Source organism: Cinclus cinclus, chromosome 1 (genome assembly GCF_963662255.1).
Source record: "Cinclus cinclus chromosome 1, bCinCin1.1, whole genome shotgun sequence".
Classification (NCBI taxonomy): domain Eukaryota; kingdom Metazoa; phylum Chordata; class Aves; order Passeriformes; family Cinclidae; genus Cinclus; species Cinclus cinclus.
The window spans coordinates 14044442-14071416 of NC_085046.1; the positions used below are offsets into that span (position 1 = coordinate 14044442).

The 26975-nt window shown below is 38.4% G+C and overlaps 1 protein-coding gene across 1 annotated transcript in view; it reads left to right on the top strand.

Annotated features, from left to right (window-relative positions):
* Positions 1–1255: 1255 nt before the first annotated feature.
* KIF5B (kinesin family member 5B) overlaps positions 1256–26975 on the top strand; it is a 33554-nt gene continuing 7834 nt past the window's right edge. The window contains exons 1-20 of the mRNA XM_062506905.1: positions 1256–1381; positions 8627–8714; positions 10277–10350; positions 10768–10872; positions 11263–11311; positions 11617–11672; positions 11786–11873; positions 13305–13429; positions 14913–15017; positions 15358–15503; positions 17283–17431; positions 18746–18939; positions 19849–19917; positions 21001–21207; positions 22950–23093; positions 23743–23931; positions 24755–24872; positions 25214–25275; positions 25385–25494; positions 25657–25758. Coding sequence (XP_062362889.1) covers positions 1256–1381; positions 8627–8714; positions 10277–10350; positions 10768–10872; positions 11263–11311; positions 11617–11672; positions 11786–11873; positions 13305–13429; positions 14913–15017; positions 15358–15503; positions 17283–17431; positions 18746–18939; positions 19849–19917; positions 21001–21207; positions 22950–23093; positions 23743–23931; positions 24755–24872; positions 25214–25275; positions 25385–25494; positions 25657–25758 — 2306 coding nt within the window. The remainder of the gene's footprint in view (positions 1382–8626; positions 8715–10276; positions 10351–10767; positions 10873–11262; positions 11312–11616; positions 11673–11785; positions 11874–13304; positions 13430–14912; positions 15018–15357; positions 15504–17282; positions 17432–18745; positions 18940–19848; positions 19918–21000; positions 21208–22949; positions 23094–23742; positions 23932–24754; positions 24873–25213; positions 25276–25384; positions 25495–25656; positions 25759–26975) is intronic.

Sequence of the window (26975 nt, forward strand, 5' to 3'; positions counted from 1 at the left end):
AACAAACAAACTAAAAATCCCAAATGTCATAGGTTCCTATCTCAACCATCAGCTTTAGGCCTTTACTTCACACTCAGCCCCTCAGTTTTGTCACACATAAAATGCTGTCCCCAGCACTGCCACGCTCAGTGTCCTGCTGGTGGCAGGGCCGTGTCACCTCTCCGACACCAGCTGCCAGCAGAGCTGGGTGGCAGCTCGGATCAGAGCGAGGCCTCATCCCTGCAGCCCTTGGCCTATAACCTGCCTGAGGGAGCTGCGGCTGTTCAGCCGGGAGGAAAGGAGGCGCAGGGGTGATTTTATCCCTCTGTATGACTACCTGAAAGGGGGTTATAGCCAGCTGGGGTAGGGCAGCCTCATCTCCCAGGCAAACAGTGATAGGGCAAGAGGACTTAGCCTTAAGATGGCCCAAGGGAGGTTCAGGTTGGACAGTAAAAATAAATTATACACAGAAATGGTTATTAGACATTGGAATGGGCTGCTCAGAGATGCTCTGCTGGCTGTCCTCAGATGTGTTTAAGGAAAGACTGGATCTGGCATTTAGTTGACGTGATGATGTTTGGTCTTATGTTGTACTCGATGACCTCAGGGCTTTTCCAACCTAACTGATTCTGTGATTCTGTATGGATGACAGGTTGCGCAGGACAGTGGTGAAGGTGTTTAAGAGGCTGGCGCTGAGTGATATGGTTTAGTGCTTTAGGGGTCCCAGGATTAGTGCTGGGTTGACAGCTGGACTTCATGATCTTAGATATTTCTTCCAACCTTGATGATTTCATGACCCTATAATTCTAAGATTTTATGGTTCCGTGATTCCAGGTGCGGCGAGACACGAGCAGCGGCCACGGCCGACGCCACGGCATCCCCGCCCGCCTCAGGCAGCCCCGCCCGCCTCAGGCAGCCCCGCCCCTGCCAGCGCCCCCGGCGGCCCCGCGGGCAGCGCCCCCGCCCGCCTGAGGGAGGTGCTGCGCCTGCGCAAAGAGCGGGGCAGGGTGGGCGCTGCGGTGGGTGACGTCATCCCCCCGCCCCAGCGGCGGGGCGGGGTGGGACCCGCGGCCGCAGCCGCCATGGCCGGTGCCATGTTGGGGAGGAAGTGAGAGCGGGAGGCGGCGGCGGCCAGGAAGGAGCCCTTCCCTTTCCCTCTTGCCGGGGCGGGCGCGGGTTTCCCGGCCACGGCGGCTTGCGAGAACCCCGGCGCGGGCGGTGCGGCGGCGGCAGCTGGCGGCGGCGGAGCTGAGCGCCCCGGAGGCGGCGGCCTAAGATGGCGGACCCGGCGGAATGTAACATCAAAGTGATGTGTCGCTTCAGGCCCCTCAACGAGTCCGAAGTGGCCCGTGGCGACAAGTACATCGCTAAGTTCCAGGGCGAAGACACCGTCGTCATCGCGGTGAGGGGCCGCCCCGGGCGGGAGAGGCGGGAAGCGCGGCGGGGGGGGAGGGAGGGGGTGTCAGGGGTCGGCGGGGTCGGGCGCCGCGGGGGTGGGCGCGCTGTGAGGCGGGAGGGCTCGGGAGCGCCCGCGGGCGGGGACGCCTCGGGAAGGGGAGCGGCCTCCTCGGAGACCGAGGGAAAGGGGAAAGGGGGCAGGGACAGCTGCGGACGGGGTGGGGTGGGCTGGTCTGGGTGAGGGCACGGCGGGACGAGGGGTGGGAGGGAGGGAGGGGGGCGTGGGGCAGGTCAGAGACCTTTGACAAAGGCTCCAGCGAAAGGCCCAAGTGCCGAGGTGCGGAGTGAGGGCGAGTCCCGCACTGTGTCCGCCGGCCGGCCGTGCTGTGTGAGTGCTAAATGCGCGCTCGAAATGCTCGCGGGGGAGCTGGGAGAGATAATTGTCTGCGGAGAGTTTTGGGGAAGAAATGCGGAACGGCGGTGCAGGCTCCAGAGAATTAGTGTTCGAGATCTGTATGTCAGTCTTCAGCTGACAGCTTCTTTTTGTTAAATCAAAATAAATAGACCATTTGCCTTACTGCAAGTTTGTAAATGTATTATTACTGGAGTCTCCTTGCAAGGTAGGAGGCCTGTAAATAGCAATAAGGATGTTGAAGTGGAAAAGATAATCCTTTCCTTTTTCTTCAGTGTATCATATTTAGCTATAAAGTGGAACTGGAGTATAAAAAAAAAAGTGCAGTAGTTTATTGCCTGGTGTGGTTAGTGTTGTACAAACACACTTTAGCCCCGATGTTTGTTTTATTTTTGTTAACTTTTAATTTGTGTTTTCATGTAAATATATTTCTTGAGAGACTGCTGATTCTTACTGAAAGTAACTTTAGATGCCAGTTATCTGTCTGAAAATTTTGAGGGCTTATGTTTTGTTTTTGGAGGCTACCAATGATAGGTTTTTTTGCACAGTATCTGAAGTTGCAGGGGGCAATTTAATATAATGCTTTTTTTTAGAGAGGAGTTACTTAATACTAGTGCTTTAGTCTGTTAATACTCAGCTGGATTTGTCAATAAAGTATGGAATTCCATGAGTCTGGACTGACAAGAACAATGGCATGCTTGTGAAATGAGGTAATTTGGGCTTATTTCAGCTGGCAAGTAACTATCTTGGAATGCATCACTTCTTCTTGAGGTTGTACAGGTAAACTCAGAGTCAGGAGCCAATCCTGGAAAATGGAAAATTCAACTAGAGTGAATAATCTCACTTTCATCAGTGAATACCCATTCACTGGAACTCTGCATAGTCTGTTTATAGTCCACAGTTTAGTGTATAAACCTTGATTGTGTTCTGACTTAAAAAAGAAATTTTCTAAATTTTCTTTCAGTAGCCTTAGTGTAAATGAAAGCTTTATCTTTTTAAAATACTCTTTAAAATTATCTAAAATGTAGATTGTGTTGAGGTGGTTCTGTATCTGAGTAGAACAGTTTGATGGTGTACTCCTGAGGGATCATGTGAGTCTTTCTGCTGAGGATTGATGTTTAGTGTTGCCAGCTGTACCTTGGTAATTTCTGCTTGGTAAAAATCACAACACATTTCCCAGTTGTCCTGGATCCAGGACTTGTCTGACTTGGAGAAAAATGCCCCCAAAATTATTAAATTTGGTAGCAGTGACAGTATCTGTGTCTTGTTTCACAAAATTTGAATATAGGTTTGATGTTCTCTGGTTTTGTCTTTGGAATGGTGGCTATAGGACAGGATTGATATCCTCAAAATTATGACTTGAATCTTTAAAACTGTTGGCAATAACTTCTGTTTGGTGGTTTTGTTTTTAATAGCTTGGCTGAGTTTTTACAAATTTAGGGACCTAACGTGAGCCTGTATCCAGGCACCAGTTGTTTCTGTGTGTTGTGGAATTGCCCGGGGAGGATAACAGAAGCAGTGCTCATGATACAGTGTCTAAAGGGCTTCCTCCATGAGCTGTGTTTGGTTACTTCAGCCCTTTGGTTTCTGACCTGGCTGCTGCCTGTTGAGCGGTAATTGAGCCACTTTTGGTTTTTTTATAGCTGCTTTCCTCAGCTGCCCGAAGGACTTGCACCTCCTGTGGGCGCCTGGCTCCGTGCTGGATCAGTGGAGGCTGCTTTAGCAGTGCTTGGGAGTTGCCTGTAATGGTCGATGAGAGGTGAAGACTGGGAGGCAGTCTGGAAGCAGAGCTGATCCCAGACTGCAGATTTGACTCCTCTGGAGGAGGGTGGGGAGGAAATTCAGTGGCTATAACCAATCCCTCCTCCTCCTTTGACTCCCCTGTCATCTCTGAGCTAGCTATCTTCCCTTCTTTTCCTGGCTCCTGTGTAATTAATGTCGTCGTTGTCTTTCTGGACAAGTGAGTCATTTTGATTTGTGATAGATAAAACAGTAGTTTTAACTGTAGTTAGTTTGTAACAGCAGTTTGAGGGGAGGTAAGGTGTTGGTCTGCTTTAAAGACCAAACTCTGAAACAAAGTATTTTTTTCCCACAGTATGAAACTTTTTAACTAGTAAAGAGCTTTTGATTTTTTAATTACAGGTGGCTTCTTTCCACCTTAATATTCTCTTACTTTTTTCTTCCTGATGGCTTCTCCTGTTAAATATAAGGATTTTGTTAAAACAGATGACTCATTATGTAACTTTTATGTTAAACTTTAGAAATGTACTTGTATGTGAAAATTGATAGCAATTTGCTTGTGGATTTCAGGCTGTTGAGTAAGAACGGGGGAAAGAGCAGTTTGATATGGGATTATCTCCTTTGTTTTATCAAATATAAAACTACTTGCAACTGAGTAGCTTTAATATATCCATGCATCTTCTTTAAAAACTTTTCTATTCCTTGTCTTGTTCATCTTAAAACTGCCCAAGAGATACATTGCTGAATAGAATGGCACTCAGGGGTTTGCAGCTGAAGCTGGAACCAAAACCAGCACTACCCAGTGGCTGCAGTGGTGAGGCCTTATGGGTGTGCACAGAAATGAGCAGTGTGCCTCTTGTCCAGATGGTTTTTAATAATGATCATTGACTATTCCTTATTTGTATGGCTTTTAGGAAAGAATCATGGTTACTTGTCTGTATTTTCATATTTGTTTAGGTGCTACTTTTATTTAGTATAATATGTACTCCTGTGATCCTGGAAAGACCCTGAAACATTTGGCTTTCCTTTTCATTACCTTTTAAACTGGTGTTGGATCATACATGAGACAAGGCTAGGTTAGAAAATTGTTAGAATCAGGCAGTGAGGGTCACTTGCTACTACTGCAGTTTTAGTAGTAGGTTTTGCAAAAGAAAAATGCTGAAGGCTGTACTACTGTGTATATTCAAGAAGTGAGATGCAGTTTTAAAGTAAAGTAACTTTATTATTATTTGCTAATGCAAAAAAAAAAAAAAAGCAGTGTTTAACTAGAGATGCAGAAAAAGGCATCAGGTCTACAGTGTAACTTTAAATATGAATTAGGAATAGCAATCTGTAGCTGAAATAGTACTATACTTCCAGTGTTACTCTCTAGTTCTTTTTCTTTATTCCATTAAATATTGAGTAAGACAGGTGACAGCGGTGTGATGATTTAACAGAAAGGCAGTATTCTGGTTTACAAAAATCTGTAAAGGGAGAGCTTTTTTCCTGGCTGCAGTGCCACTTGCTTAGAGACACCTCACTTATATTTCCTGGGATTTTTTGTTCTGAAATTCAGTGACCATTATTATAAATGGCAGTGCTTGCTTTTCTCTTCAGAAGAACCTTTCTACTAAAGTTTGGCTGAAACACTTACTAAAAAAATATTGTTTCCATTCTGGAAATTGAGTTTCTAGTCACAGTGTTTAAAATCACATATTTAGTCATTCTATAGCAATAAATAACTGCTGTAGAAGTTAATACTTGTGGTGTTTTCACAGAAATAAGAAAAAGAGGACAAAAAGAACTGAGATTCACTGACTTTTCTATATCAGCTGCACTTTTGTGTGCATGGGGCTAAGACTAGAAGAAAATCCTCTTTCTTTATCCTAAAAATATTAATTTTTAGCTGTGCCTTTTCACCCATTGGCAGTGTTGGACTAGATTAGGTGTGTAAAAGCAGCACCACCTTAGCTTAGTAACAGGAAGAAGTGAGTCAGGTACTTGGCATCATACTTTCCAGGAATGATTTTGGATTATTCTTTTAACATATTTTGTGCTGATGGGAAGAATGTTCTTTAATATAGATGCAGATCTTAAAGGCAAAGTAAGCCCATTTATGTACTACTTTAACCTTTCAGCAAGAACAGGCTAAGCATGGGTAGGTGTTATAGCACTGTTTCAACTGTCCATTCTAGCTAAAAAATACTAAGGAGCTTCTGGATGTGTTTTGTAGAAAAATAGGATACTGATTTTTCAAGTGAAATTTCACTGCTAACTTTGCTTCAGATATCAGTGCATAAAAAGTAAGGTGAACTCAGGTCATCTTATGAATAACCAATTCTTTACCTTATGGAAAGCTGCAATAATAATAAAGAGTTCTTTAAAAATTACACCTGTGGAGATAACCTTAAGTATTTCTTGGGCTTTTGATGTAAGTTTTCATTGATTTCTGCAATTGTGATTGCAGATTTTTCTGTAGTCCTCATTGGACATATTGGCAAAAAACTTTTCCACAGAAACTCACATGTACTCCAAATGTTGTATAACTTAGATCGGCTGAGCATCCTTTTATGTAATGAGTAACTAGTCTTTAAGTTAGCTATGAAACTGTAGTTCATCATCCCTTTATTCAGATTCAGTTTTACTACTGCTAAATCATGTTGGCAGCTGCACCTTTCTGAAGGCTGTGAGAGCACTTGGAAATTTTTGCTGTGAGACCACATCCCTTCAAGTACAAGGCAACTGCGGGAGCTGAAGTTGTCTTGTGGTTGACTACAGACAAAAGAAATGCTAGGCAAGGAACTAAAAGATTCTTAGAAAGGAAGTAAGAAGTTCTGCTTGTTTGCTTAGTATTTTATGTTTTGCTTATAAGGCCATGTGTATTAAATTTTTAATAGAATTTGAGCACCATTTTCTGAAAATTTCTGGGGTGTGTCCAAGTAGCCTCGTACAGAGTTAGTGACACTGCTACTACCCCTGTTAGGGACACTATGCACTAGTGCCGCTCGGGCCTTTTGTGTCTTCCGTTCATCATTAGATCTGATTGTTTACTGCTTGGGGAAGAAAAGGCATCTGGTGCAGAAAAAATATCTGACACTGTAATCTGTCTTGATTAATCGCTTAAAGGTAATGAGGAGACTTTCTAGGGCATGGTAATCTGTGTAATACTGTTTCAGCTTTGTTTACTGCAGAGAGTAGACTGTGAAGAGAAGTGATAAGACATAGCACTGTAGATGTCAAAGATGTGAAACCATACTGAGTGGGAGTAATTTGCATTCTTAAAACATAATTATTCTGGAACCTGCTTGTCTAAACCTACTTGATTAGATACTGATTCAGTGATGATGGAGTAGGGACATGCCACTAATATGGATTTTCATAGATGTGATAAAAAAATGAGGACATGTAAGCAAATATTCCACTTTCCACCTGCAAAGGATGAAGAAGTGTCAAGTGACAACCACTTGTGAGGATTCTCTTGGCCTAAACTATTAACTTTTGTATATTGGTAGCAGTTGTTGAGGGAAAATTAAATTGGTCATGTGCTTAGCAGCTTTCACTGTGTTAATAAACAAGGTCAGTTAAAGGCAATACTGCCCAAGTGAAGCGTCTTGCAGCTTGATCTTCTGTTCCACAATGGAATTATTTCAGTGCATATAAATAAGCATTTGAGCATGAAACAGAGCTGATTAATGTTTTGTGATGTGGCTGACTTGCAGTAGTGTAGCTGATTGATATCTGTGAAGTTGGAGGTTTTTTGAAACTACAGCTGCTAGAAAGAAAGAAAGATGGTGTCATCTTTTCTACAGTGTCTTCCTTTTTTTGTAATGTGTTCTCAGTCTTCATTTTCTTACCTCAGGGTTACTTGACTTGTTAGTTGTCTCCCTCTGGTGTATCTAATGGCCTCAATTCTACCCGTAGAACATAGGGATTTGAGGTGTCTTTGAAGCTGGAATGAGTAATGGAGAAGGGTGGTGTTTTCCCTGCTGCGAAACAAGTGTTTTGACAAACTTCAGCCCCTTAGGGACAGTTTCTGCCGACTGAGTCTTGTGGTTTCTTCAACATATTTATACAGTGAACACTGTAATTATTTTTCCAAGAGGGTGCTCGTCCAACTGATTTCAAGGCCTCAGATAAACGTGTTTAGTCTAAAAAAGCTTTGTTTGTTATGGTGCTAGATATTATTAGAAGGCAAGGAAGGTCACGTCAGGGAAGGGAAATGCGGGTGGGCAAAAGATGGAAGCCATACTTGTTTCTTTGCCAGAGAGGCAATTTTAGAATATCCTTGTGAGGGGGTGATAATGAATTAAATTTAAGCAGAATGGAACACTTAACAGTTGCAGTGAGTTTAACAGTTTTAACTGACCTAGATTCTTTGTAAACTTTGCCCATCTACAGAACCTACAAAATCAAACTCTAAAAGTGCTACAAAAATTTGAGCTTTGTAAGATGAGCATGCCTAACGGATTGTCAGCTGCTTAAAGCTGTTATGAAAATTTCTTCTGTAAAACAAAGCAATATCTGGCATTCCTCTCAAAATTCTGTCAGATCTTCGTGTAGTCTTTTCCAAAATGAGTTTTGTGGAAGGTTCCCTTTCCCACTATTGCCTTTTCTTCTGCTTGGGGAGCATTATTTTAAGGATGTCTTATATGGCACAATACTTTGTGTTGAATGTTTCCTTTTGGTTTGATTTTTTTCAAGAAATACTACCAAGATAGATACTGTGTCATGGGGTATGTTTTTAATAATTCTAGTTTACCAGAGTAAACCTACTACCAAGGTATATGAGAATAAGGGACTCTCAGATGTACAGACCAGGCATTGGCTTACCTTGTACATCAAATAACTTGAGGTCATGTGGCAGAGGAGTGTTGCAGAACTACCTGGCTAACACTTTGAAACTAAATATATTTAATTCAAGGCTTTCCTTGTAAGCAAGCATGGGAAGATTTAAGCAACACTATTTAAGCTGATTTCCTCACTAGTCTTCAAGTGCTTAAAATAGAAGATTGGGCTGAAACAATGTAGAATACTTCTAAACTATTAACAAACACCTTTGTGTTCCACTTCCAGCATTTTTTGATAACTCTTCTGTTTTTGTTTTTATCTTTTTTGCAGTCCAAGCCATATATATTTGACCGTGTATTCCAGTCAAACACGTCACAAGAACAAGTATACAATGACTGTGCTAAAAAGATTGTCAAAGGTAAGATTGTGGAAGAGCAAATTTACCATAAGAAAATCTCATATTCCTGTGGATTTCAGTGTTGAAAACTAATACTTCTCTTGCTGCCTTTTATCTTCAGAATGTTCAGTAAGTGCCAACATAGATTGTAGCACCATAAAGTCATCCTGTAATTGAGCTAATAAATTGTGTCAGTGCTTAGCTGCTGTTCCAGTTGATTGCAACATTTGGTAACATTTACCTGTTATGTTTTTGGGTTTTTTTTTACAGTTCTCTGCAATAATAATTTAAAACAATTAATCAGAAATTAACCATAACTGTTATTAATAAGTTTGGGGTGTGTCATCTACCTCCCCCATGTCACCCCAAATTTACTGGTGAAAACTGTGATATAGAAGTTTGTTTGGAGAAATGCAGGAGGAAACGAAAATGGTGGAATATGAGTTATTGCTATGCAGGCCAGGGTGTACAGTTTCTCCAAAACTGAATTGTCAGATTTGACCTAGTAATTTCAGAAAATCAAGTCTTGTCACAAAGGAGGATATGCCACAGTAAATTTTTGTAGTAAGCAATTAGCTAGTTACCTGAAAATAAAACTGATTTCTTTTTGAGGGCATCATTAAGTTCTAATTGACCCAACTTTAAAAACAGCTTTACAAAGCCTTGTCAGAAATCCTTGAAATACCAGCTACTAGTGACAACAGAATATTGGGTAAACATACTATGTTTTTCATTATTAGAAAAGTAAATTACTGTGGGAAAGTGATGCTGTTTCAAGTATTTAACCTTTTAATGAGTTAAATAATAATCAGGACCAGATCAGAAGTTTGCTCCTTGAAAACTGAATTTAGCTAAGAATTGTAATGCTGCCCCTTTTCTCCATGTAAAATTCTGAGCTCTGTGACATTTTTCAGCTGTGCTGCACCAAGTAGCAAATGAGCTCTAGTGGTGAGACAAATAGATTTAGGAGTATGATGAAGTGGAAAAGACCTTATTTTGGAGTGCCTCCTCATGCTTGTTTTTGGAAAATAAAAGTTTGCTTGCAGGATGGGATTCTACAGTAACTTAAATGTAAACAATCCAACCCACCAGCCCCTTGCCCCTCAATCTAAAACTTTTGTTGTTTCATTAGTAATTTGAAATGGAAGCTTATGGCCTAAGAGTTAGATACTTGACACTTAGGGCATTGCCCGTTCTTACCATAATTGGGCAGTTAAACTTTCCTGAAGGCAAAAAATATGATGGTGTTTTCATGTTTGGTTTCTCCTGAGATACCAAAGACCCATCTGTTCAGCCTGGCAATTGTATCGATTTCCTCCTTGTTCCTATCTGCAAAGTCCTGATTTTTCTGGTTGAGGAAGCAGGTGCTTCTGATCAGCCAACTTCTAACACAGTGATGGCAAAATGCATTCAGAGATGTAGGGAGGAAACCTTCCCTCCCCCTAACTCTAGCACAAGGTTCCCAAACTTTGAGTGATTTAACTTGCTGGATATTTTAGGACCTGCCTGCTTGCATTCTATTTTATTTGACTTTTCTTTAGAAGAAGGAAATGGAAACTAATGACATTACTCTTTCCCTTTAGATGTACTTGAGGGATACAATGGTACAATATTTGCTTATGGGCAAACATCATCTGGAAAGACACACACTATGGAAGTAAGAAACGTTAAAATAATTTTCTCTTACTGTCACTGTCATGTATTTTCATCACAGTAGTCTTTGCTTGATAGAAATAAGATGTCTGCTTGTTTTCTTGCAACATTTTGATACCCCGTTATTTGTTTTAGGACTGAGAATGGCAATTAGTGTGGAGTTTTTTTCACCTTCAGTAGCAGGATGAGAAACACAAGAATAATATCAATAGCATATTTTCACTTGTAGTAGTTTGGGAGAGTTCTGAGGCTGTTCTTTTCACTTTTTGGGGAATTCTGGGGCCAAATGGGTGGTTCACTTTACTTCATAAAGTAAGTGCATCATACCTGTCAGCATTTTGTCTGTTAACCTGAACCAGGTGTCTTGTGCTTGAATGCTGGATTTGAGTATGATTTTTTTGTTATATCTTTTTCTGTTAAGGGGAAGCTTCATGACCCTGATGGAATGGGCATTATTCCAAGAATAGTGCAGGATATTTTTAATTATATTTACTCCATGGATGAGAATCTTGAGTTTCATATTAAGGTAAACTTCTCTTCGTTTTTACTTATTAACACTCAAGGGTAGTCTGTAGGTAAATGGATATTCTGTATCTGTTTCAAATTCCTGTAACTTGGAAACCTGATAACCTGAGCTATTACTGAAGTAACTGATTTTTCCTAAAGAGGAATTATGTTAACACTTCAATTTTGTTCCACTGAACATTGATGGAAACTATACTGATAAGTTGTGGCAGTGCTGATAGTGATTGAAACTTCTGATCAAAACAGTTTCTTAAGGGTGTATTTTAGTGCAGTTTTAATAACTTGAGCTGGTTGTAGTGTTATAGGGGAGGTCATAGTCATGATGCTGAATCCTTGTGATCATGAAGCAAAGCATTTTTGCCTTGTGATGTTTCTCTTTTCTTATTTCTAGGTGTCATATTTTGAAATATACTTGGATAAAATAAGGGACCTTTTGGATGGTAAGACCAAAATGGTATTTGTATTGAACATATCAAATAAATTATTCTGGAGGGACATATTAAAAAAACCCCTTGTGTTACTTAGGTATTCAATGTTCTAATAACCTCTGCATTATAAAGGTACATCATAATGGGAAAGCATGGAGCTCATTTTATGATATTGCTAAAGCTGCAATGGTGGTGCTTTCTTATATGTTAAGTTTTTGTCAAGTGTTGCTGAGTGATAGCATTTATGACTTGGGCATGCATTGTATGCAGTGCTTTCATTCAGTTTTACCTTAGCTTTGGAATATTTTCTCTTCCAGTTTCAAAGACCAATCTTTCTGTTCATGAGGACAAAAATAGAGTTCCCTATGTAAAGGTGAGCACCAGTCTGATGTATTTTCATCTTGCACTCCTTTAGTATGCACCATTTACTTGTGCCTTGTTGATGTGATGTTGTTTTTCACAACTCTCCCTTTTTTTTCCCCGAAGGGTTGCACAGAGCGTTTTGTATGTAGTCCAGAAGAAGTTATGGATACTATAGATGAAGGAAAATCAAATCGACACGTAGCAGTTACGAGTAAGTATCATCTTCTGTTTCCTTTTAGTGATTTATGTATTTGCTTCTGATATGCTTTAAACAAGTAGGGGATGCACAGATGTGAGCTAAATCATTCATTATTTTGGAAAGGGTCTGGCATAAGCAGTTTCAATGTTTCTTTCAGAAACAAGTATCTAAACTCAGTTCTGATTAGATCATGTTGCTTAGACTGGGATTGAAAGGAGGAAATAAGTCATCAGTGAGGAACTATTCATCACTGGAGGAAGAGGTGTAGTTCCACTTTAGGAATAGTGCAAAATCCCAGTCTGTGGAATTTATTTCAATTAACCAAGAAATCTGTAAGTGGGGCTCATCCACGGTTTGATCATTCTGTTGCAAATTCCGAGAGCAGCTGATGAGAATTTGGACCTGCTGCAGATTTAAGGAGCATCCCAAGATTCCAGGATTTTTGGCTGTAGCATGCTGCTGAGTTGTAAGCAGCCATGTCATAGGTCTCCAAATTCCCACGAAAAGCAGGATTTGGAAATGACAGAGGGGTTAGAGAAGATGAGCGAAGATGTAGGTGCATGCAAAGTAAGACTTGAGCTCTTAGCAACTGAGGTGACTGTCAGAAGTCTCCGACCCAATTTGAGGATGTTTCACGATCTTCCTGTGTTTGGCTCTTTATTCAGGAAGGAAGATTATACAATCATTAAGAAAATATAACTATTTTCTTCTCATTTCTTTGGTTAGGGATCAAAAAAAAAAAAAAATGTTCCTTTTAAGGAATGTTTCAGTCTTGCAGTTTTGCTTCGTTGCTGCTAAGTAAGAAGGTTCAGGTGGGGACTGCACTAAGAAAATTTGGATAGAATATTGTTTTGTGTTCTTTGCCTCTTTAACATCAGTAAGCTGATACTTTTAGAACTGTGAGAGATTTACAGTTAAAAGGAAGAAGAAATGGGCAGATGTTCTCATTCAGATTGCAGTTTGCTTAACTTTTGTTACTGGATTAAAATAATACTTAAAATTATTCAAGTATTGTTTTTTCTTAATGTTTCACAGCAGAGGGGGCAGTACAAGACAGGGATTGTGTGGCTGTGGCCAGTTAAAATTTTCACAGAAGGATAAAATAGGGCACACTGGAAGTCTACAAAAGACTCTCCTATCAAGACCTAAATGTGCTTTCTGTTCTAATAAAGTAAATTAATGTGTGAAATCCATGATTGACAAGCTAGTAAACCTGATGAGTGAACTTATGTGATATTAATAGGAACCCAAGGGAAAACTGGGTCTCTCTTACCCAGTTAGATGATACCATTGGTTTTGTTGCCTCTAAGTCTGCTGTCATTGAGAAATTACACTATACAGCTTCATTAGCTTTGGATCTCTTGCTGCACTCTGGGAATGTGTTGTTTTAAGTGAGATTGGTTGTACAAATATTTTCTACAATGTGTTTATTTTGAATTATAGATATGAATGAACACAGCTCCCGAAGTCATAGTATTTTTCTTATTAATGTAAAACAAGAGAATACTCAAACAGAACAGAAACTAAGCGGAAAACTTTACCTTGTGGACTTGGCAGGTAGTGAGAAGGTAATTATAAGTTTCTTTTTCTGCTCTGAAACTGTGTTTTTTCTTTACTGTCAGTATTTTACATTAGTGCAATACTCATGGTTGGCTTGTCATCTGAGGTGTGTTAATTTTAACTTTGAAACATGGTTTCTGAATACTAGGCTGGCTTGGCTGTTAGATACTACCACTTTAAGCTGATCTGCATTTCTGCAAGTGAGGGTTTGTAAATCTGGGCTAGGGTGGGGAAGGAGGGTAAAGTTCAGTTTCAGTATCTGAGAGTGCCAAAAGAAAGTGTTAGAGGTGTGTGATTTAGCCAGGTACAGGAATAAAGTTTAATGGGTGCAGAATATCTGGACTTTCTTATGTAGCAGTACCAAGTTTCTTAATTTAAAATTCAGATTAATACTGGTTGACAGCTTGCTTTCCTATATCAGTAGCAGAGAAGGAAATATATACTGTAATTAGTCTTCTAAGAGCTGGATTTCTGACGTTCTTTTCATCTTTGCTTCTGGGTTTATCCCTGTCTTTGCCTTCAGTTTTTTCAGTCATTTCTGCTTGCTGTTGTTTTTCCTTACATCATTGTTCTGTGACCTTATTGTTGTCTCTGATCCTATGTTTATTCTGAAATGTGTTTCTTTAGTCAGAGTCTTTTTTTTTTTTTTTTCTTTTAAAGAAAAGGGCTTGGCTGCAGGTCTCCTTTCTCTGTAGTTCCTTTCAGTGTTTCAAACTTACTTTGGTGCAGTTCCCCAGTTCCTATGGAATACATGGAATTTTCTAATGCGTTGTGTCAGTTTAAACACGGGAAAATGTAACTGTTTAATTGTAGTCATGATTGCAGCTTGGTGGAAACAGTAAGGGGAGGGTTATAGAACTGTAAGTCAAATTCAAACCTTGAGGCAAAAGAAGTAAGGTAAATAGCATGGCATCAGGTCACATTTTTCACATTTCTGGTGATACCTACTGAAGTTCATAAAGTACTCATGTAGGTCAGATTCAGCCTCTAAAATATGTTCTCAGAGATTTCTGCTTGTGAAGGTTTTCTGCTGAATTTTCTGGGGGTAGTAGTGGTATGTGGTTTGGGTTTTATGATTTATTTTGTTACGTTTTTTTAAGGGGAGAGGTAGTTTGGTTTTAAGGATGATCTCTGCACAAACTATTCGTAATATTTATTTGCTTTTAAGGAATTCAGTCTTTTTTACAGACTTAAAAAAACTTGAAGTTGTTAATTTGACAGAAGTTATTAACTATATATTTATCTGCTTAAGAAAGGTGTCCTTCACAGGGAGAATATTCATTTCCGTTAAAAACATGAGAAATGTCTTCAGATACTGAGTTTTGATTGAGAAATTGATGATGAATCAGGGAAAAAGTCTTAAGAGTTTGGTCATGTGCACCTTGTAAAGTTAGGGAGGCTGACTTGTAAGTGGGGAAATTACGTAAGTTTCTCTTAAATATTGAAGGTATTTTTTGAAGATGCATTTAGTAATGTCTTAATCTTGTATAGGTTAGTAAAACTGGAGCAGAAGGTGCTGTGCTGGATGAGGCCAAGAACATCAACAAGTCTTTGTCTGCTCTTGGAAATGTCATCTCAGCACTGGCAGAAAGCAGTGTAAGTGTTCTATTTTGTCTTTTTATACTTAAAGGTTAAAAGTTTGTATCTCTGAACATGTTATGCAGTGGCAATTACTCTTGCACTGTGTTGACAGTAAAGATTAATAAGTTACATTTAATGCTGGGGGACCTGACCATCCTACTGAAAGTTTCCTTGTGCTCCGAACATAGAAATAAAATTTTGTCATCCCATGCATCTTCAGTCCTATGATTAATGAATTAAAGTAGAATTTAATGTCTTTCTAGTGAGGTCATAACCTAGCAAAGGTGTAGTACATATTTCAGCAAATTAAATGTCTGAAAACTCATGACTGATCATTTAACCATTTTCTTGGTAGACATATGTTCCATATCGTGATAGCAAAATGACCAGAATCCTTCAAGATTCACTGGGGGGTAATTGCAGAACCACTATTGTTATTTGTTGTTCTCCATCTTCTTACAATGAATCTGAAACTAAATCTACTCTTCTGTTCGGCCAAAGGTGAGTAGATGACTTAATAGGAGTAAATGCAGAATGAGAAAGAAGTAAATCGCTCTATTAAGATTCCTGAACCAAATTAATGACAATGTTTATTGTCATTTTGTAATTCTTCAGTGAATATGTGTTTAAGTGTTGTGTTCTATCTTGTCCCATAAGATATAAAAATCCTTAAACCAACCAGGATCCTGAAGACTATATTTTCAGGAGAAGCATATAATTTGGTTTAAAATGTGATTTAATGTATAATTTTGGAGGGCTGTAAGTATTTCCCTGTCCCCTGCCCTCCCTAAAGTGGAAGAAGGTAGGAAGGAGCCCTCCCCTGGTAAGCTGCATCCTTTACTTTCCAGGAGAGCCTGTCCTCTGACCTGTATCTAACAGTCCACTATACTTCAAAATGATACTTGTAAATTCCTGTGACGTTTTTAACTGAATTTATACATACTTATTTCCAAATTTGTATTTTCTTAGGTAGCTCTTCTTTACCATTCTGTTATTGTTGCTGCTTTGTTATACTCCAGTTCTTGACCACTAGATTGAATCTCCTCATTTAGTGGAGCACATTACAAAAACACTCAATGTTCTGCTAGTCCATCTGGTCTTTGATGGCAATGTACCTCTTTCACTTCAGTTCAACAAGATAGTTTCCTACTGGTCTTCTTGGAGAAGTTTTGTATTATGGAAAATAGACCAGATTAGAAATCTGGCAGAATATGAATAGTTAGTGAGTGTGGAGTAATCACTGCATTCTGCAACAGTGAAGGTTTTTGGTTTCCTTTTAGGAGGTAAGAGCTCTTTTCCTTTTATTATTTAGTGAATGAGCTACTGAAAAGTTTCTTCCAGCTGCAGCTGTGCAATTTCACTGCCTTGTGCTCTTGATGTCTTCAGGAGTTAACAGAGTGCACTTCTGTCTCAAACACCACAGTTAGTCCAGTATGTTAATTCAACTTTCTGGGGATGTCAAATTTATGCTGAAGCCCTCCACTGTAATAATTGAAGCCTATGTATAAGTCATATGATATAGTAGACAATCATGTCTCTTTTAGTGGTAGTGTTTTCCTAGGGTTTTGCAGAAAGGTACTTATAGGAGTCAGTGCAGAGCAAGGGAGATGTTTAACTGCCATTAGGCTTTTTTGCTGTTCTGATTTTTGGAGTGGGATATTCAGCAGTAGAAGACCAAACAGGAAACTACTGAGATGAGGTATGGCACTATAGTGAAGACCATACATAACTTCATGAATATGTTATCAGTGCCTGTAGTTCTGTCTCCAATCCAAACTTAATTTAGTGGCATTCACCTGAACGTAGAGACTTAACATTCTGCAGTTATCTAAGTAGATTGTACCACCTTTTTGGTTAGTGGAGATCTAGTGACTGGACTTTTTGGTTAAAATGAGCATTTTTTTAGAAAAGACAGATTGTTTGCATCCTAAAAGTGTTATGCTCTCCATTGGACAGTGTTTGCTGGATGTGGAATATTATTCTTGGTTCAAAACTGTGCACAGCTGTCCTGACCTGAGTTGTTTCAGGTGAAGGTATGCAGGTGAATTTTTCAAACTCATCTTGAGATTTCTTTGCTTTCCAAAGTTCTGTTGCTCTGTCCATTGACAGTTGTATCAAGCCAAATTAAAGAATAGTAACTTGACAGGGAATAGAAATAAGGTTTTATAAGAGACAGGAATGTTTATGCTTTCACCAGTGATATGTGAACATATTGTTTAGTAACCTTTAATTCCTTTCTTTTAAAATGAAGTTTTAGAGCTTTTTGCTTTTTCTGTGTAGAGCAAAGACCATTAAGAACACAGTCTGTGTCAACGTGGAGCTCACTGCAGAACAGTGGAAGAAAAAGTATGAGAAGGAAAAAGAGAAGAACAAGACTCTGCGTAACACCATACAGTGGCTGGAAAATGAGCTCAACAGATGGAGGAATGGTGAGAAGCAGTTATGTATAGGCAAGACAACAGACTCTGAAGTAATCTTCAGGCTACCAAAAATAGCTAAGAGGACTATGTAAGGCAGTAATAAGGATATTAAAGCTATAGTATTAAGTCAACTTTGGAACATGATATTTTTCACTTTATTGCACCTGAAATAACTTCTAATAATCATGTAATGGCAAAAATGTCTGGAAGTATATTCATGTTAGATTCATGATTCAACACTTAGTTTTCGAGCAGAACTGGAGTTATGTACATTGTGAAAATTTTATTTGGGGGGACAAAAAACTATTAAGTGCAGAAACCGAGTAAAATGCTTCCTTTGCTTTGGTTTTCTGATTCAAAATAATATCACAAGATCTTGCCCCATTTAAAATTCAAACACATGAATAGGCAAAAATCCCATGCAAACCCCAAAGTTGCTAACGGTACCAAATGTGTGCCTGTTAATTCTTCCTGAATGATTAACTTCTTATCAGTTCAAGTTGTTGGCAAAATGCAAGTTAATAGTGAAGCCATATATTCATGAAAAGAGAACATAGGTCATATAGGTGACATAGGTAATAATTTTGCAGTCTTGTAGAGAGCTGTACCACATCTTGATGTTAATCTGAAGAAAATGGCTTTGCTGAAATAGGTTTGGTAGGGTGTGGATATTTTGGTTTTTGTTGTTTGTTTTTTTTTAATTGTTTCAGAGCTGGTATGAGGCCACACCTGAAATGTCAATATTCTGAAAGAACTATACTTAACACAAGATACTAGAGTGTTGGAAAGAGCCTGTACCTTCCAATGACTGCATAAAATGCTTTGAATAAAGCACTGAGGAATTTAGTTTAATTTACCTGAGAAGTGTCTTAGCATGAAGTGTTTTCTTCACTGTGAAGTTAGTGTTCTCATCAGAAAAAGCTTTATGAGTATAAAAGGATAAAAGTGTAACTGAAAATATTTTAAATTAGAAGCAAAGCAATGTAAAATTAAATATTATGGCCCCCTAGCAAAACAGAGTGCCAAGGGAAATAATTTTCTGTCTCCTGGGAAAGTTAGATAACTTTTCTAGAAGATACAATTTGATGTGTAATTTGAAGCTCAGAGCTGAGTAACTGGGTGAAACACATGATTTGTGGTAAGCAGGAAATAGTTTGGATGATCTAGTGGTAATTTTTTTTTTTTTTTGCCAAGTTATCAGCTAAACTCAATTGCTTATTGACTCTGCGATATTGTTAGTAGGAAATACGTAGTACTTCTCAAGGGTAATTTTGTGGGAAATATGTAATGGCTAACTGTACTAAAATTAAGTGTATTTTTTAGGGGAGACTGTACCAGTTGATGAACAGTTTGACAAGGAGAAGGCCAACTTAGAAGCTTTTGCAGTGGACAAGGATATTACTGTTATTAATGATAAACCAGCTACCACAATTGGAGTAACTGGCAATTTCACTGATGCTGAGAGAAGGAAATGTGAAGAGGAAATTGCCAAACTTTACAAACAGCTGGATGACAAGGTATGCCCTTCTTTCTTAACGTAAGATCTCTTGAAAATGTCTTGAACTGTATCATTGTGTAATACATCTTCAGCATTCTCAGGAGGAGAAGCAAGGGACAGGTACAAATCTCTTCAGTCTTGTGACAGGAAGGAATGGCCTCCAGTTGTGTTGGGAGGTTTAGGTGGGATATTAGGAAAGGCTCTTCATCCAGAGGGAGGTTGAGCCCTGGGACAGGCTCTCCAGGGAAGTTGTCACAAACCTGACAGTTCCATAAGCCTCTGGACAATGTTCTTGGGTACAGGGTGTGACTCTCAGGGTGTCCTGCACAGGGGTAAGAGCTGGACTTAATCATCCTGGTGTGTCCCTTCCAATGCAGGATATTTTGTGATTCTGAATTTATTTTGCCAGTATTCATCTGTTAGCTCAACTTGTTTAAGTATTTGCTGAGGGTGCTTTCCTTCTCTTAATTCTGATTAAGAGAAATCAAGTTTGCCTTATCTGGTCATTTGTTAATTGGAAAATGATGAATGTGGGGAAGTGAGTAATTTGAAGAGACAAGTTTTTTCTTTCCATGTTTTGGATATTTTATTTGAACATAATCTCAAATTTAAGCAATAGTTCTGCATTTGAATAGAAAAAAAGTCTTTAAATATTAATTGTTTTGGGAAGTTAGAACAACTTGGAGAAGAGTTGCAAAAGCACAGGTATGAGACTTGTCTCTGAAGCATGGTGTGTTACACATACATGGCAGCTTATGAGCCTAATGAATCAACCAGTGAAAGGAATTGTTTTTTACTTTTATCACTTGGTTGCATCATTATCTCGGAATAGGGAGAAGTTAGATCCCTAATGTCTGCTGTCTCATAGATTTATTTTTTATGAGTGGTACTTGTCAGTTTAACGAGCATGGTCTTATTTCAACTGCAGGATGAAGAAATCAATCAGCAGAGTCAACTAGTAGAAAAACTGAAGACACAGATGTTGGATCAGGAAGAGGTGAGTTTTGTTCTTGCATCTGTTTTATTTTCATTTGTCTTTCCTTTAAAGAAATTGGTGGTATTTGGAGTAGGTCACAGTTTATGACCAGGGAGTAGAATGACAGCCTACTACTGCACAATAGTTCTCTTCTATGCCTTCTCTAAATGCTCTGCCTGTTCATTCCTCCCACCTACACTGTGCTGATAGCCAAACCTAAACCAGTTTACTCGGATCTTAAGTATCCCTGAAGATTGAAAGAATTGAAGTAATTTATACAAAGACAGTTGCAGTTGTCTTCCCTATGCAAAGTTAGCAGGCTGTCAAAACCAAAGGTAACTTGATTTAATGTAAGAAATCTGTTTTAAGGTTTACTTCTGGTCAGTTGCTGTATAGAGAGAGAAGGGGGAAATATATTGGCCCACACTGAAAAGGAAGTATCTATTTGTTGATTCAGACCATGCTTGCTAGAATATTCAAATTATTTGTTACATGTTTCCAGGGATATAAATTTAATGGGGGAAAATTCCTATTAGTAATGAAAATTTCATTTAGCCAAAATATTTGAAGAATTATTTCTCTACAGTACAGAGGTTAAAAAGTAGTAATCCTCATACACATTTCCAGAAGGAAATGAGCCAAGGACTAGGCAAGTCAGAGCTACTGTTGAATCTTATGCAAATAAATAAATCTGCTTTTTTAGCAATTGTACCCTTTGTCTAGTCATTCTTCAGCAGCTAACAGTGTTAAAATTGTGGAATTTTAGTCCCTAGACTGTGAACAATTTCATACTCATGAGTAGTGTTCAGTGGCTTTTTTGAGAACTTGCAATATTCCATGTGCATTTCTAGTTGCTATTCCTCTATATCTTCATTTGTAATCACTTCCATTTTTAAGATATTTAAGAACTTAAAAGAATTGCGAATATAGAATACTTGTTCGTATTCTGTTCTTGGTATCTTTATTACATGAAGCTAGTCACAAAGAATGTAGATATAAGCTATTGTAATCGCTAAAAGCCTTAATAAAATCCAAGATATGCATGGAATTTTCTTCATGATTATTTGTTGTTGAATTTTTATTAAATCTCTATCAACATTGCAGCTTCTGGCATCAACCAGACGGGACCAAGACAACCTGCAAGCAGAGTTGAATCGCCTTCAGGCTGAAAATGATGCTTCTAAAGAGGAAGTGAAAGAGGTGTTACAAGCCCTCGAAGAATTAGCTGTCAACTATGATCAAAAATCTCAGGAAGTAGAAGATAAGGCAAAGGAATATGAACTGCTTAGTGATGAACTCAATCAAAAATCGGTATGAAATTGGGATAAGAAATTACTGACAATCTTCAGTGTGACTTTGCTTGCCTTACGTATTTCTAAGTAATTTGAAAGTATTTCACAAGGGAAAATGAGAGTCTAAGTCTAAAACTTGCTTCATTTTTGCAGGGAATGATAACCTAAAAACTGTAAGCTTAAGAAGAAACTTGTGTCGATTATTGACCTTGATAATGCTTGTCTTTTTAGTGCCTGTGGCATTTTACTACCTGAAGGGTGTTCAGAAATATCCTAGGTGTCAAAACCTAACACTTTCATTACATGCTGGTTTTCTTCATCTATCTGGTGCAGCTGGGGAAATCCTGACTTAAGGATCTGCTTCTTCCAATCTTGAAATTGCAGTGGGCGTGCTGTGGTTTTTTTTGAAAGGAATATGTTCTTGCCTGCTGTGTGTATGGAATGTGAGAACTTACCTTGATGACTTCAAAAATAAATGGTTTGGGTTATTTTCTGAAAGGAGTAGCTGAGGAGGTATTCCACAAGATAACCCTGGTTAAAATACAGATTTTCAGATCATAAAATACAGATTTTACAGATCATCATTCTCACAGACTACTGTGCACCTCCTTATGTACCTGTGAAGTTTCTGAACTGACTGTTTTGGTAGCCAGCTATTTGGCAGACCTCAATCAGTCTTAAGCAGTTAATACTCTACTGTCCTAAAATTCTAAGTACTGGAAAAAATCAGCATGTTTGCTGGCATTACAGACAATATTGATGACACAAGTCTCACTCTTCTGTGTTCTTGAAGATGAGAATAAGAGGGTCTGAGTCTTCTAGTGATTGTGACTTTCAATTTTCAGTTAGTAAGATTTGACTTAGTAGAACACTAGTGATGTAATTGAAGTTCACAAGGTCATGAAACTTTTCTTTAAACTTCTGAGTATTCTGAGCTGGGTAATCTTTCTGGTAACTTACATCACTTGAAGGTTGGCCAAAAGTCAGAGAATCTATGGTCTTTGACCAGCATTTAAAATCTGTTGGAGTAGGCCTGTTGTGTGTGTGTGTGTATGATTCTGAAGTGTATGGTTTGTTTTTTGCTGGGTTTTTTTTTAGTTTGCTTTATTGATGTAATTTCTAATTATAGGTAGTGATTCTAGATGTTATAATTAATATCCATTGAGCATCATGAATAACTCAGTCTGCAAGAAAGCAACTGTTCAGAGGTGTGAAAGCAACTGGTCAGAGGTGTCATAAAATTAAGGCATCCCCATCTGGCACTGCTAGCCTATGAAGTAACCATTGTTTGGCATCTCTGCCTGAAACTTTCCTGCTGTAAAAATTCTGGTGTCTTTTTAAAACTGGACAACAAATAGCAGACTCTTGAGCGTGCAATCTGCAGCCACTACAGCCACAGCAGCACAAAACAGCTGAGAAAGTGCTCAGGAATAAATGTTGTGCTTATGGAATGTCAGTACTGGGAAATTGTTTTAATTTACCAGAATATGGTAAAAAGTGTTGGACTTGCTGTACATTTACCCTTTTTCTATAAATGTGATTCCCTGCAATATTTAATTGTATATAACTCTAAATGCTGTTTAACAATGTTAACACTAATTTTGCTGCAGAGTTCTAAGATTATTTTTTGTTAGTTGAAGGTCGCTGTCCCCAGTACTTTTTAGTTCTTTCATAAGAAATGCTGATGTTCCATAAATAGTATGAAACTAGTGTGAACAAGAGTGTGTTTTGTTTAATCAAGGGCAACTTCTTTTACTACAGGTCACTTTAGCCAGTATAGATGCAGAGCTTCAGAAACTTAAAGAAATGACCAACCATCAAAAGAAACGAGCAACAGAAATGATGGCCTCCTTACTAAAAGATCTTGCAGAGATTGGAATTGCAGTAGGAAATAATGATGTCAAGGTGAGAGTTAATCACTGCTGTCTTCAGTGCCGTGTATCAAACACATACATTTTGGATAGGTGGGGGCATTTTCTTAGTATGGTAAAAATTACCACCAGAGGAAGCTTCATGTATATTAATAATTTGGATGTAAACTCCTCCATTGCTTATACTGTGTCTTAATCACGTCCCAGACAAAACTTGATTATGCAGAGACAAGTAAGAGCAGGCATGCTTTTTTTTCTGAAGCAGTGTTCTCATTCATGTTACCAAACTGCTGTATGGAGTGATCTTAATCAACAGCATTGTCTTGGAAATCTAATATTGACCAACAGTGACAATCGGGATGATACTTGTATCAAAAACAGGATGAGGGCATGAAATAAGTCTAGAAGATGGCTGTAGGGCAAGAATGTAAGCAGTATTAGAAATCAGTAGTGAATTGTATTTCCTTCTTCAAACAACTCATTGTCTTTGTGCAAACTTATAAATAATCAATCAGAAGACTTAAGTACCAAAATGTTAGGTGTTTTTTTTATATATATTTTTTAATTCTGTGATTATCAGTTGAGGCTGGGGATGTGTGTCCTGGTCATTAATGTGCTCCAGTGCACTGTTAGTTCATTTTTGTTAACTGAGCTTTCTAAATGTGCTATTCCACCCTTTTCAGCAGCCTGAAGGAACTGGCATGATAGATGAAGAATTCACAGTTGCAAGACTATACATTAGCAAAATGAAATCAGAAGTAAAAACAATGGTGAAACGTTGCAAACAGTTAGAAGGCACACAAGCTGAAAGCAATAAGAAAATGGAAGAAAATGAAAAAGAGTTGGCTGCCTGCCAGCTCCGGATCTCACAGGTAAATATTTCTCTACCATGTTCTTTATAAATTAAATTCATTAACCTATTGGGGGAAAAAAGGTTGCAGGGTTTTGGGGGTTTTTTTGCACCTAATGAAGCACACTGAGTGAACAGCCATAAGACTCAGCTGTTTTCTTAGTACTCTCATCAGATTGGATGCTTCTAAGTAAGGCAGGATGTGAGGATTTCTGCACTATATCTGTAACCTGCTAATGCTTTTGTAGCACTTGTATTAAAAACTCTCCATCACAGGATTCTTTATAAATACAAGTCTTACAGTAGCAGTGGCTAGTGCCACAAGCTGGAAGGAGGAGAGATATTAGCAGAGTAAAATTCCAGGAGGTTTGCATAGCAGATTAAATTTATTTCTAATGTGAGAAAGACCATTTTAATGTGATTTTTAGAAAAGATAAGTAATGTGACTTCTAACACATCTGAAAACTTGTACTCTAGATATGCGGTTTAATATTTCTGTATTTTGTTTTTCATACACATAATCTTTTTTAAAATCAGGAGATGCACATTTCAGGGCAGTCTACTAAATATAGTGTGCCTCTCTTGCCCTGTTAGTATTTAACATTCAAAATATCTCTTTTCCAAGCCAAAAATGTATTGCATTCCAATCCAGAATAAAGACATTGTCTTACAGGCTACATTACAGATCTACTTGACTGATCATATTCTTCTGAGTCTAGTTGGCACCATTTTTGTTCTGAGATGAGGTTACTTGTTGTGTACTAAAAAATAAGTGTGAGCTCTTTATGCAGATGTAATTCTATGGTACCTAGTTCCAAAGTAAATGAATCTTTTCATTCCACAAGCATGAAGCCAAGATCAAGTCACTGACTGAATATCTTCAGAATGTGGAACAGAAAAAGAGGCAGCTGGAAGAATCTGTGGATTCCCTTAATGAAGAATTAGTTCAACTGCGAGCACAGGGTAGGACTTGCCTCCCTACACCCCACCCACCACCGTTTCAAGAATATAGTGATAAATGGGGAATTGCTCTGTTCTGTTTAGATTGAAAGGTAGAGCTATAGAAAGAATTTTTTTTTTTCCACTGAACATGTAGAGTTTATTCAATGGTAAAACATGTTTGCCGTTTGAAAGAACTTATTGATAGGATTAAAGATGTTACTAATTTAATTAATTTTTGTGGTGGGAGGGGACTTTTTCCAAATTGGGAGGTGTTAGCAAGGGAAAGGGAAATTAGTGCCATCATTCATGTGATTGCCTAGGTACCTGGCTGAAATGTATTTTTTCTTCTCTATCCCTACTAGAAAAGGTTCATGAAATGGAGAAAGAGCACTTAAATAAGGTTCAAACCGCAAATGAAGTCAAGGTAAGTCAATTTCTTTGTTTAAAAAAGAAAACCTCAACAACCCAAATCCCCACAGAGTGGAGTCTGGTGGTAACTCAGATCATTTAATATATTCTGGTTTTTCTAATAGCAAGCTGTGGAGCAGCAAATTCAGAGCCATCGTGAGACTCATCAGAAACAAATCAGTAGCCTGAGAGATGAAGTTGATGCAAAGGAGAAGCTCATCACTGAGCTTCAAGAGTGAGTAATTGTCATTATTTTAGTGGTGCCAAATGTCTCTGGACTGTGCAAATACAGAAGCACAGTACAATGGAAGGAAGTGGTGAGTTTCCTCCACACTGTCTTTCTGTCTTCCATGTGCTGAGAGTTTCAGCTGATAAAATATTTGCTTTCTGTATTTAGCCAAAACCAGAAGATGATGCTTGAACAGGAACGTCTGAGAGTTGAGCATGAGAAGCTGAAAGCGACTGATCAGGAAAAAAGCAGAAAACTTCATGAGCTTACGTAAGTGATAATGATGCATAAAACAAATGTGTGGGGACATTTTATCTATAAACTCTCGACCTAATGTGATGCAGTGCCTCCCACTTTATGGTATGCTTGTTAGAGGCTTTCTTGAACCATTTTTAAAACCTTTACACTGTGTGAATACTTAAAATAGGAAGTAAAGTTGTGAAAGATATGAAGGCCACAACTGTGGGGTTTTTTTCTTGTGCTGTGGGTTGGAGTAACTAACTTTTCAATTTGCAGCTAAGTATTGCATCCTGTAAGGCTGAAAGTCTTCCAACAATTCCCCTTTCTTTCTGGTTCTTGTGTTGCTTTATTCTTTTTATGGCTTGTACGTGATTTATCTTGTTAGGTGGCTCTGCTTGGTTAATTCTTAAACAGTTGCATGCTTCATTGATTAACTAAATAAAATGTATTAGTGAATTAGAGACTCAAAAGTTAGTGTAAAAATGGAATTACATTCTTCTTGCAGGTAAGTATCCCAAGTTAAGCTTGAAAACAGTTCTCATCTTCTAGAAATCTGACCTTAATCTCCTGGAAATCTTTCTAAGTTTTCTTTCTATCAGTTGTAACCCCTTCCTGGCACATACATATTTATCTTTACAGAAGTTAAAAATACATTGTACTTAAAAGTACTTTTTGAGAAGTGCTTTTGCCTATGTTTAAGACACAGACAGTGGTTTTCAGGGGTTTTTATCATGGAATTTGAAGTAATCAGAAGGACTTGACTGATCTGTGCTGGTAACCAAGAAGCAACACTTGCTTTTTAAAAAAACTTTTTTGTTTGTTTTTCCTGTTTAACAGACTAAAGTTTTAACGGTACTCTGGTCTCATGAGTCCATCCCATTTTGATTTATTTATATGCCACAATGATTATGAAACTTACATTAACTACAGTAGGTTTTCTTGTCTTGTAAGATTGCTATCCATGCCACATTATCACTTTCTATTTCATTTTGCAGGCTCAGCTACATCTAGCATTGACCACTTTAAAGCACTCGCTGTATAGGAACATTCCTCTTCAAAAGATTTGCAAAGAAGTTTTAAAAATTAGTTTTGTATTCTGTGTCATCCCCCAGCCTTTCTGAATCCAGTTATTTTCCACAGACTGTCATAAATGTGTATGGCAAATGACAGACCAGGAACAATGCAGACCATTCACTTTAACTTTTGTGATTTGAAGTTGTTTAAGATGCCTGGAACTACTTATCCAG